Source organism: Manacus vitellinus, unplaced genomic scaffold (genome assembly GCF_001715985.3).
Source record: "Manacus vitellinus isolate BGI_N305 unplaced genomic scaffold, ASM171598v3 scaffold_37_pilon, whole genome shotgun sequence".
Classification (NCBI taxonomy): domain Eukaryota; kingdom Metazoa; phylum Chordata; class Aves; order Passeriformes; family Pipridae; genus Manacus; species Manacus vitellinus.
This window is the reverse complement of record NW_021940517.1, coordinates 2,571,813-2,584,317: the sequence shown is the minus strand read 5'-3', so window position 1 is coordinate 2,584,317 and position 12,505 is coordinate 2,571,813. Positions and strand designations below refer to the sequence as shown.

The following is a 12,505-nucleotide window of genomic DNA, read 5'->3' as shown; positions in this document are numbered from 1 at the left end:
GTGTCCAGGAAAAAGCAACTGACAAGTAGAGATATACATCTGTTACATATGTATCATAATCAATGTATTAGTTTTTATTAGTGTGGTGGTGGGGGAAGCAAAAAGCTAAGCAGTGGGAAAGAAGGTGTTTATTCTTCAGGGGTGGGAAGTTTTGACTTTTGGAAGGTGGGTTTCATTCCCAGGCGCAGTGGGTGCCGGCCCTGCCCACGGCTGCTGCCCGGGGCAGGATGGGATGGGGTTGGAGTGCTGCAAAGACGCAGGTCTGGCACCAAGGGCAGTGTTAATGGCATGTGTCCCCCCCCAGAACTGCAAGTTGAAGGATAAAACAAATACCTCCAATACTTAAACACGCTCTCACATTTTCTCACGGCATCCCCAGGCGGTTAAAGCTGCACGGGGGCAGCTGGTACCCGAGGGCTGTGGGACCTCGGGTACGGACGGGTTCCCGCTGAGAAGGTGTCTGGGGGTTTGCGATGTCCCGGGGAATAAGGTAGAGAATGACTGACAGGCCTTCTGAACCCGAAGTAACAGCTGGAGGCTACTGTTCTTCCCATGCAAGAGGAAAAGTATTGCTATAAATCGGGAATCTTTATAGCTGTTCAGCTGAAGGAAGTTTTTTGGCTGTAAACTGTCATGCACTGCAGCTCCCGGTGAAAAGACTGTGGAACTGGGGAGTCCTCTCTCCTGAGAACCAAAGAACAATTAAGATCAGAAAGAGGGGAAAGGAAACAAAATAAAAGAAAGACAACAGAAATCTAAATTGGGGGGAAACTTTAGGGTTTGGGCTTGTTGGATATTTTGGGCTGGTTGTTAGGTTGGTCTTGGTTTTTTCCCCGTTCAAAAGATTATGTATAAACTCCTGGAAATGGGTGTTTTCTTCATGGTCATTTTAAAATTGATAGCTGGAGAAGCTTCTTTTTTGAAAGACCAACTAAATTTGAGAGCATACATCATTTGTCTGGGATGAGTGGCTCGCTCATTTGCTAAGTATTAAATAAAACATGAAATATATCAAATCAAATTGAACTTCAACTCTCCTCCCTTTGTCTAAAGAGAGCGATCAGTGCAAAAAGTATCAACTGTGTGGATAAGTGTCTGCTGCCGAAGGGTTTCCCATTCCTTGAGTGCATATATGTATATATGTGTAAGGAATTAGTCCTTCCTTGGAGCATCGATCTGGAAGAATTAAATGGTGTTTTAAAAACTCACATCACCTAAACTCACATTTAGATCGTCTCTAATTATTTTATTTCTTCATTTTCGGCATGGTTCATTTTTCCACCGAAACCGCTCTGTCGCTTTCAATTCCAGCTGTTCCCGCTGCTTTCGGCTCTTAAACACGTCCATTGTCAGGTGGGGTAGAGCTGAGGAAGAGCTGAGGCTGAAGTTTGCCTACACGGGACCCACCATCACCAACCCCACCACTCTCGTCCCCTTTCCCCTCCGCGGACCGTACCCTAAAAGCGATGCGACTTCTGCAAGAGTTGAAAAGTCTCTCCCTGTCACCTGTACGGAGCGAGCGACTGTCTGTGCGAGTCCTTCTTCGGGGTTAGCCTGTCCTGGTGCTCAGCTTTTTGTTTAAGGATTAAGATGTTTGAAATGTCGCCTTCAAAGCAACAACCCCAAAGATAGGGCTGCCGGCCCACTCGAAAGACAGCGTGCCGTGCCCTGGCGGGGCTTAAGTGCTCGTGGCTTTTGTTAGGTCGTGTTTGCTTGTTTTGAGTGGAGCGCCTTCAGTGAAATAAACACTTGATAGTCGAAAAGATCATTTCCAACTACCGCTAGCAGTGACTACGTATCAACTTAGTAAACTTTGTCCATAATTTCTTTGCAAATGCTGCTTTCCCCTTCCAAAGAGGACAAAAAGCAGGCGGTGGTCAGGCAGAAAGAACTTTAAGATTTAACACAGGTATTACTCTGAAGGGTTAACATTTTTTTCGCGTGTTTCTGCACAGTGGTTGAAGAGAGATGGCTTGCGGAATTCGGCACATCAGGTTGAAAGGGAAAAAAAAAGCTCTGCGGAGTTAAGTTAATGATATATGAGCCCGATGGTGCTGTGTAATGAAAATACAGCCCAAAGCCGTAGCTCCTAAACCAAAAAGAAACCGAAAGTAATAGCGGGGCATTATTTGAAGTTTGACGAGGGCAGATACGCTCAGGCTGCTGCTCCGCTGGGTGCTGAGCGTGGAATGGCAGGACGTGGAGGCAGGGGGTGTCTCTCCTCAGAAAGAGCCGGTGCCCGGATTGAACCACCGTCTGCATCCCGCAAAAAGGACCTTCAGTGTGCCTTCCCCTGGCAGCCCTGACTTCCAGCTCCTTCTGCTGCCAGACAGCTCGACAGTGTAACAGGGGTACTTTCTCCTAAAATGTGAAAAATCCCGGCAGAGATGATGCGCGGTGTTTGGAGGAGATGCCTATTTTAGAAACAACTCTGATTTTTACACCGCTCCCCTTCTTTTTCCCTCTCCTTTGCTCCCGTTTAAAGGACTCGTTATTGTTTAAAGAGACCCCATTGAACTATTTCCTGCTCATTGTCACCTCTCTCCCCCTCACCCTCTATCCAGGGATTCTCACGGAAAGGTAATAAACTGTTTCCCTCACACCACAGACCGCCACAGCCCTGGAGAATGCAAACTATTACAACACCGGCGGGCGGGAGTGCTTCAGAGCATCTCTTCTCTCCCTCATCCCGGCTCTTGTTTTTGTGTCAAATAACTTTACAAGAAATTCAGCCCGTTGCAAAGTTTCACCCGTGAGGCTCAGCCTCCACTCTTGACCGCCGGAACTCCCGGGGGTTTCTCCTTGTTACACGAAATGAAGCCTTTAGCTGTCGATCTGTTTTTTCAGAAGTATGTTTTTATTTAGGTGGGATGGCAGGTAACCATCGATATGATTTTTAGATTTTTTTTTTTAAATGTTTTATTTAGGTAGGGAGGCTCGAAACTATCGCTGTCGAGCGCGCTGCCCGTGCTGGTGGTGCTAGGTGGCAAACTGCGACTTTTCTCACGGGTGGGCTCCTAGGCTCACTTAAAATCGGGGAGCTGCTGGCGGGGAGTGCCCGTGCTGTGCCAGGTTCGTGGTCAGCCGCTTAACAGTGCTGTTTCGGCTCTTTGGCTAAATTTTACTGCAAGGGTTGTCGTTGCCAACTGCATTCTTCACTGCAGCAGAAGTTTCTGTCAAGGGGGCAGGGGCAGCGCGGGAACGGGGGTGGGTGTGGGTGCTGACAGCCTGCGGCTGCTTGTGGAGAAGGACTTCCCGTTTTTTCCCCTAAACATGGATCAGCGGAGGAGGTGTCTCCCGCCGAGGACTGACTGCCTAAAAGCGGACCGGGGGGCTCGCTGCGGCGAGAGGCGGGAGGGTGCCGCTCTCGCAGGTGTGAGGCAGTTGCCGAGATGGGCCATTTCCTCCGCGGCTGCCGGAGCCCAGGCCCCGGCGGCTTTGATAGAGGTGCAAACATTTGGGGGCAGATTTACATAAAATAGCCGCGTTCAATCCCGCGGGCCGCAATTAAACATCACAGGCCCCCGCGGGCCCCGCTGTGATATGGCCGCGGGCCGCCAATGGCGAAGGCCCGGCCCGCGGATGCAAAAGGCGCCGCCGGCCAATCAACGGGGCCCCCCGCGGCGCGGTGAATGTAACCGGGGGGCGTTTATGGCGGGCTAGTAACAGCGGCCCCGGCCGCGCGCCCTCGCTGGGGCCGCCCAGTGGCCAGGGGGACGGTAGCGCCTGGCCCGGCTCCTCTCGGGGCTGTGCCACGGAGCTGCCCCGCTGGGCGGGCGCGGGGCCAGCATGAGCTCCCCCGGCCCGGAGGGCGCGGGCAAGCCCCCGCAATACCGCGTGGATCACCTGCTGAGCGCCGTGGAGAGCGAGCTGCAGGCGGGCAGCGAGAAGGGCGACCCCACGGAGCGGGAGCTGCGCGTCTCACTGGAGGACAGCGACCTGTGGCTGCGCTTCAAGGAGCTCACCAACGAGATGATTGTCACCAAGAACGGCAGGTAGGGAGGGAGAGAGAGGGAAGGGCTGCCGCCGGCCCCGCTCCCGGCCGCCCGCGGGGGGGCGAGGGGGGTCCCGGTGCCGCGGGTTGCGGGATGGCCCCGCTGCACCTCGCGCCTCCGCGTCGCCCCGCAGGAGGATGTTCCCGGTGCTGAAGGTGAGCGTGTCGGGGCTGGATCCCAACGCCATGTACTCCTTCCTGCTGGACTTCGTGGCGGCCGACGGGCACCGCTGGAAGTACGTGAACGGGGAGTGGGTGCCGGGCGGGAAGCCGGAGCCGCAGGCGCCCAGCTGCGTCTACATCCACCCCGACTCGCCTAATTTCGGCGCCCACTGGATGAAGGCGCCCGTCTCCTTCAGCAAAGTCAAACTCACCAACAAGCTCAACGGCGGCGGGCAGGTAAGCACCGGCATAGGCACCGGGACACGTCGGTCAGCGGGGCTGAACCGACCCGGCCCGGCTCGGTTCTTGCGGGGCGGCGGGTCCTGCCAAGCCCCCTGCTCGCTCACCCTCTCCTTAAAGCTCGTTTTCATGCTGCTGTTATCAAACGTGCTGGGGTGGGTCGCGCTTCCGCCTCCATCTTCCCCCCCACGACTTCATTCCTTCAGGAGACTTGCTCTTTCTACCGAAGACGGGTGCCTTTTATGACTTTCCTTTTCAGAAGTCTGTTTCTGATCTGAATTATGCCAACGATGTGGTAGATGAATCTTTCTGGCTAGCATATCACTGAAGCATTAGTGACTCTGCAAGCACCCTGTCAAGTAACAGGGATAAGGATAACCATGCACAAAGCTGTGGTCTGTTCTCAGTGCACTTCTTCTCTTACAGCTTCAGTTTTAGGGTTTATTCATACCTGTTGCTTTTTTCTTTTAGATAACTTTAAAACCTGTGTGCTCTCTGTACCTGCTAGCATCTGCCACTGTTCTGTCCCTGCTCACCTGCTCTGTCCACTTGCTCACAGATCATGTTGAACTCCCTGCATAAGTATGAGCCAAGGATTCATATAGTGCGAGTGGGTGGCCCACAACGGATGATCACCAGCCATTCCTTCCCAGAGACCCAGTTTATAGCCGTGACGGCCTACCAGAACGAGGAGGTATGCACAGCAGGGAAGAAAGGATGCCACTACCAGGAAGTTTTAAGTAGCAAAGTGCATGCTGCAGAGCAAAATAATGGATCTCTTTTCACGTTTTTCAGTTCTTCCTATGATTTTTTTTTTAAGCTAAATATAAAAAATTGAATTATTGTATGTAAAAGCCGTATAAATGTGTTATGGCACAAAGTTCTGATCATTGTCTCAATATGTACTGCAAATTCATTGTAGGAGAGTAATTCTTAAAAGATTTTGTGGGGCAAACAACTATGATAAGAAGTATGGTTGTCATTTTCAGCTACACAGTGAAATAACTGGATGTGCCAGTTTTGGGACAGCCCTTTTTCTGTTAGCCTAAATCTGCATCTATGTTGAATGAATCTGCAAACTACCAATCTTTCTGAGATTTCTTTGGTGTCTGTTCTGCTCTGGCTTGAAATATGAAGATTTTCATAACTCTTTAGTGCAGTACCTTTCTTAGGTATTTCCTTAGATGATCAATAAACCTGGGCAATTCAATATTTTAGAATTTGGCAGAGAAACTAATTCCTAGCCCTTTGATACTACTTCAGACCTTAATGAGCTGTTTATCTGATGTCTGAAGGTTGCTATTATGGCCCTACTTTTATTTCTTAAAAAGTCAGTGATTTTTACCAACTTCAGTGGATAGGCCTAATTCAAATCCTAATGTCAGTGTGATAATGAATGGTGATACTTGTAAATAAAGATATTTGTTGTTGTTTTTAGATCACAGCTTTAAAAATTAAATACAATCCGTTTGCAAAGGCATTTCTTGATGCAAAAGAAAGGTGAGAGCTCTTAATTTAATTCTAAAGTGTGGATTTTTAACGTAGATTTGTAGAGGCATATTCTTGACTAATACAACATGGTTTCTTTTATAGAAGTGATCACAAAGACATGATGGAGGAAGTGGGAGATAATCAGCAGTCTGGGTATTCACAGTGTACGTTTCCTTTCATTACACATCATGAGCATAACTTTGATTTCTTCCATCTCATCTGTTACGTTAAGCAAAACCTTGAGACTGCTGTTTGCTGGCTGGCTTGTTAGTTCATAGGGAGAATAGTATTAACAGTCCTTGTGATTGTGGTTTGTGCAGGTTTATGATTGTATAAACATTATGATCTCTGTGGTTAAGACTTCTTTACTTACGTTCAAAATAATTTAATAGAATCTTGCAATTGCCTTCATGTCCAAAAAGACAACTGCCTTTGTATATAAGGACAACAATGTTCACGTGGATATGGCGACAAAAGTTTATTTCATAGAATTATCGAAACAGTACTTATGGTTTAAGTATTCTAAGAAAAATATGGGCATTCACCTAAAGTTTTTTCAGATGATTAAAAAGCATTAGTGTTTTAATGATTTCGGTTTTAACAGATGATTGACAAAACAGTGCAGCCTATAAAGGGGGCGAGTTGATTTGCAGTAGGAATTATTTTGTTTCGGAGAAAATAATTAATTTTTAAGAGGAATTCTTAGCAGTCTGAGAAACTTCAGAGCTTAGCTACAGATTGAGTTCAAAGAGCAATTTAAAACTGAATAACATGCTAACAATTACTGAGCACACACTACCTGCGTATGGGAGGGTTTAACAATTTCTGTATTTCTTTACTGTGATTGTAATGAAATGGTAATTTAAAAAAAATGTTGGCTTGACACGGGGCTTCTTTTAAGCTGTTGTTTCTCTTCCTGCCTGGCTGCATTACATAGCCCTCTCACAGACCTCTTGCTTCCCCCCAGTAGGTAGTTGGCTTATTCCTGGGACTGGAACTCTGTGCCCACCTGCCAATCCTCATGCCCAGTTTGGAGCCCCCCTGTCACTCTCCCCTGCTCACAGCTGTGAAAGGTACTCATCGCTGAGGAACCACCGTCCTGCCCCCTATGCCACCCCCTACACTCATAGAAACAACTCACCAAGTAAGTCTGATGTTGCAGCTCTGTAAAAAGGTGGGGGATGAGCTGCGGGATTTGAGCTTTGAGCAGAGGCATCGAGTGTGATGCCCCAGAAATTAAGGTCGTTAAGTAGCTCAGTTTTTGCGGAGGGCTTGGGGTCAGCATTGCGAAGAAAAGGGGGTGGTGGGTACATGTCTTCAGTCTCTTTATGATGGAAAAACTGTCCCCTGGTAATTGATTGGATTATGTTGTGCTGACTTTGTGTTGTGCTCTTGACTTCTTGACACCATTTAGCTTAAACTTACTTTTTTTTTTAAGTTTGAAAACAAGGACTTAAATGATTATTTATAGGCAATACACTGAAATGAAGATGTATATCTGGTTGTGTTAGTATCACATATTATTAACATGTAATAATTGAGGGCCTGATTATGTTAGTTTCAGTTGCCAGTAGCTGTAGTTAATGTCCGTGCCATAGCTGCATAAAAAGAAATAATATAGAGTAAATTGCAGAGCTATTAAAAGCTGTGCTCAGAAATAGGCAAATATCTTAAGGCTTAGTGTCTCAAGCACTAGATACTTAAGGGAGAAAAGAGCATTTTTAAGTGTTTTTTTTTTTTTTAAATATATTTTCTTTCTTCTTGCAAAGAATGATTAACAATTTTTACCTTTAAGGCTGTGTGGATATTGTAGGTTCCCATAATAATTATTTCATATTTTGAATTGTGAAGTAATACACAGGCTTCTAGATGCAGCCTGTCCAATCTCGTATGTAGCTTTGTAGTTCATTTGGAAGTGAAAAACTAGCTTTCTGTGAACTTTTCTTGCATCGTGGAAGTTTCATGCAAGTTTTGTAATTTAAATAATAAAAGAAGAAAACACCTCCGGTGTTCCTTCTTGTTCCCTGGTCCTCAGCAAGGAACCTCTTCTTCACTTAGGCAGCTGCCACAGCAACTTCTTTCTCACTATGGATGGTTGTATGGAATTCCCTTTATAGCTTCCTAGAGCCTCCGCTGTATTGGCCAGCCAGTTTTGGTCACAAGCTGAGTAGTCTAAGCCACAGTCCAATCACTCCTAATGGTGCCCAAGGTGGACTTCAAAGCCCATGGCAACTCAGCTCAAAACTGGTGTGTGTAATTCAGTGATATGCTTGTTATCCAGGTCTGCCAGAGTGTTACTGCCAGTGTAGGTGATGGAGATAAAGAAAGTGCCCTAGAAGGTCCCCAAGTGACTGCAATAGTGTCAATAAAGAGCCTGCCTCTTCCCACAGACTGAATAAAGAAGCATGGGCTAAATTAGCAGGTGGTTTGCAGATAGCTTTTTGCCTATAGCTCCTTCACAGAAATAAGACTTTGCAGTTGTGAGCTGAGCAAAACAGCATGTCAGGGCAATGCCGGTGAAAGGTTGAGCTTGACACAACTGGTTGCGGCTCCATTTTTTTTCCTCTCTGTGTGGGTAATTCTGTTGAGGGAGGTGGTTTAAAGCTATAGATTGCATTTAAATACAAGATTATGTGGCCTGATTCTAGTGTGTTTAAGTGATTATTTGTTTTCTCAGCAGCCTATGCTGATAACTCCTCTACCTGCCTATCCATGCTGCAGTCCCATGACAACTGGTCTTCTCTAGGAGTTACTACACACACAACGATGCTGCCCATGAGTCACAGCACTGGCACAGCTACCAGCTCCAGGTAGGATTCTGTCCCTCAGCAGCCCTCAAATCGATGTCTTAGTACTTTCTAGGAAGAGGGGGCTGAAAAAGGAGACAGTCATCAGCAAATTAGAAATCCCTATGGCCACGTGTGAATCGTTAGTTCTTTGTGGGGCACTGAGAAGGACTATTCACAAGGAAAATAGAATTGAAGAAACAAAATTTCTTTTTTAATGTTTTGGTTTTGGAGATGTAGTTACTTGTGACAGCAATATTTGATAGATTAAGGATTGAAAATCACTTAGACAATTGAATACATTGAATTTGAGGATGCTTTCTGAAGTTTCATCTGCTTTCAGCATAATGGTGTTTTAAAAAGTTAATTTTTTATTTCTTTCATTTTGCTCAGTAACTACTTTCTCAGCCATCTCCATAAACCCTTGTTCTGCTATAAATGTTGGAGCAGTGAACTGTATTGAGGAGAAGGAGCACACAGTTGGGGCAGTAATTCTTTACTTAAACATTGCCACTCTAACCAGCCCAGCATGGGATTATACATGTGGTGAAAGTCTTGTTATTTTGTGTTCCTAAAAATGTATCTTTTCTCCTCTTTTTACTTATTATCTTAATTAAACTTTTGGATCCTTTAACAGAGATCTAGCTTACAGTTAGTCTCTTGGAACTAAACTTGAAAATTCAAAGACATACAGAAAAGGTGGTAAAATATTTGCTATTAACCACAGAGGGACAAGGTTTGAACACCTTTCTCAACAATTCAGACTTACCATTCTATTTGTGGAAGGCATTTTTATTTGAACCATGCACATGGACACTTGGCTGTTAATCAGACTATGTACTACTACTCAGTATGAGTTACTGGTATTACTGAACGTAAGCTTTAGTCCTGAACAAGATTAATTGAGTAAACAGGTCTTCCCAGCACTTCTTTCTATGTCTGACTCCCAGGATATATATTTAGAAAGTTGCAAAGTCCACTGAGTTTCACTTGCTGCATTGAGCTGTCCAGTAGATAAAACTAGTAGAAATGGAACTGTGGGACTCAAAGAAGGCATTTCTGCCACCCTTTTTGTCTAAACCCCTATCTGTAAAGTAAGAATAATATTTTTCTTTCTTATTAAACTGCTTGGGATCAATAGGTAGAAAGTGCTGTGTAGTATTATACATCAGAACTTTACTTTTACTCATAATATTTCTCTTTAATTGTCCTGGTTTTTTTAATGTTTAGGTGTGTTTGTTTATAGTTAGAAGAGAGACAGTGCAGAGGCTCTAGTGTCCTGATAAAGCTTTTTTCCTTCCAAGCAGCCCTTTCTGCAGTATCTGTGTGATCTGCAGTCTGGTGCTTCCCCTTCTAACATGAGCTGATGAACAAGGAGGGCTGAGTTGCTGTATGGAGGCATCCCTCCCTGTCTGACTACAGAGGCACCCAAGGGACTCCATCAGACTCATGGCAGGGTATTCAAACCTGCCTGCCTCCAACAGCTGCTGTGTCCAGCCACCTCTACCATGTGCCTTTCCCCCTAATGCCATCATGGCTCAGGAATCAGCTCTCAAACCTCTGCATTTTTCAGCCAGCCTCTGCATTCCTCAGCTTGGCTTAAAATTGGCTAGTATACCTAGTGCTGGAACCTGGAAAACAGGGAGGTTAGATTTATTTGTGAGGTGCCATGAACACGAATCCTGCCTGGGGGTCTTTCCTACCTCACAGTGGCTGGGGACAGCTTAGTGAATTTCATCAACTCCAGCAAATGGACCCAGCTTGGGCTCTGTGTTGTGACCTGAGAAACTGCCAGCAGGCACTAGAGTCACTAATAACTTGTTTTGTTTATCACTTTTCCTCTTTCAGTCAGTACCCCAACTTATGGTCTGTGAGTAACAGCACCATCACGCCGGTGTCTCAGTCAAGCGGGATGTCCAACGGCCTGAGCTCCCAGTTTTTGCGTGGCTCTCCTGCACACTACACTGCTCTTCCTCACCCGGTCGCAGCCACCTCCTCTGCCTCCCCGCTGTACGACGGTGGGGCCTCCACGGACCTGCCCGACAGCCAGTATGATGCCTCCACACATGCCAGGCTGGCATCCACGTGGACGCCTGTCACGCCCCCTTCCATGTAAACCTTGACCTTTTCCTCTAAGGCAGACTTCTTAGCTACTGAATTACTTTTAAGTGCTTAATCCTCAAGGAAGACAAAAAGGAGACATGAAAGAAACTGCAAACAAAGCATCTGCACTGCTTTGCATAGAGCATCTACATTATACCTCTTATAGTGAACAGTGCATCACTGACTTCATGTAGAGTTTACAAACTGGTGAGTGTGCAATTATGAGAGCAGATTCACTGCTTTTAAACTTTTTCATTTTTTGAAGTTTGATAGATCTAAGTTTTAAGGTTTTTACTTAGGTTTCAAATTTCTCAGTGTTCTCATATATTTGGACCTGAAGTTTGGCGTCATTCTTGAGTAAGTTACTCATAACTGTTTTTCAGTTAATTTTTTTAAGTGGCAAACTTAGCTATAGGCATGAGAAGACTTTTATTAACCATCTAGTTAGAAGCATTCTGATATATGCACAAATGTAGCTGAGGAGAGAAGTTTTTGGAAAATCATGTGCACTAACACGTATTTGCCTCACAAATACGTTGTGTTCTTAACTGTATGCTTATTTCCTTGCTGCTGAATTAATGTTGAGACAATCTGCAAGAACTATAATCCTCCCAATAAAAACAGTATTAATGTTTGGTCTAAAAAGTTTTACCCAAAAGACTCCTCTTAGAGGTAAGTTTTGCTGTTTGATCATATAGATTTCAAATACCCATCAGCTTAACTAAACATCTCATTTCAAACAGCTGGTGTCTAATTAGGAACCCTATCCAAAGCGTTGTGAGACATTGAAAATACATCACTGGTTTTTGTTGGGTTTTTTTTTTTAATGGTCTTTGTCTCAGGCCTTAAGGGAGGGAGTTCTAACACCTAGAGAATCATTCTAATTTATTTCAGTCTTCTTCTCTGATCTATATTTATTATTTGGTAAATTACAACTTTATTTTCTACATGTTAAGATATGTAAATAATCCCTCAACCTACAGTGTACTCTTTTAAGACAATCATGTGGGATATTGAACAACATGGATGTAAGTAGTTAACTTATTGTAAGAGGGAAATCTGTAGTTACTAAGAATTTTGGGGAACAGTGCAGATACCCTAAGATTTAAAATACACTGACTGCTTGACTTGCTGGAACAAACAGGTCTTGATAAAATACCTCCTTCATGACTGATATTAAGTAATGTGATCCAAATCTCTAATGCAGGCTAATCCAAAACGTTGGCTTAAAGTGTGCCCTTAGACACGTCTCTTTCTCCCACTGGCAAATACATGTCCTGGGGTAAGGGAGTTCTTTTGCATAAGCCATAATAAATAACTTTTATAATGAAGTGCCTAAATAGTGAAGCAAAATTCTGTATCAGGGAATTCCTTAAATAACTGATTGTGTGCTCATGTGCTACAGTGGCAACTTTAAGATGGAAAAACAAGTATTTGCCACCATTTTGGGCTCTTTGGCACCCTAGGGGCAGGTCCCTGCACCTCGAAAGGCTTTGGCAGGGCTTTCTCCCTCCAGAGGGATATGTGCGCAACTGCAGGCTGCGGTCTCCTGGAGGTGGTACTCCAGCAGGAGAAGGCACCAGAAGTGAATGACTGCACGGCCGCATCCTCTGTCAATATGTAAATATTGATCTAAGTGCTCCTGTTTTATTGTGAAGGTACATTATGTAAATGATGTAAGTGCATTATTATTTAGACTATTTTGTAGAAATTAGCAACATATTTCATT

General features: G+C 45.0%; 1 protein-coding gene across 3 annotated transcripts; it reads left to right on the top strand.

Annotated features, from left to right (window-relative positions):
* Positions 1-3,788: 3,788 nt before the first annotated feature.
* Positions 3,789-11,591, top strand: TBXT (T-box transcription factor T). Of its 3 annotated transcripts, none has more exons than XM_018077369.2 (8): positions 3,789-3,995; positions 4,129-4,393; positions 4,956-5,090; positions 5,835-5,896; positions 5,990-6,051; positions 6,855-7,031; positions 8,565-8,697; positions 10,522-11,591. In XM_018077369.2, exons 1-8 carry the CDS (start codon positions 3,790-3,792, stop codon positions 10,787-10,789), a joined length of 1,308 nt encoding a protein of 435 aa, XP_017932858.2. In that variant the 5' UTR covers position 3,789; the 3' UTR covers positions 10,790-11,591. The 3 variants fall into 3 exon arrangements, with proteins under 3 accessions (XP_017932858.2, XP_025751425.1, XP_025751426.1); XM_025895640.1 differs by having other exon boundaries at positions 3,790-3,995; positions 8,568-8,697; XM_025895641.1 differs by lacking the exon at positions 10,522-11,591 and having other exon boundaries at positions 3,790-3,995; positions 6,855-6,960; positions 8,568-8,683.
* Positions 11,592-12,505: the final 914 nt, after the last annotated feature.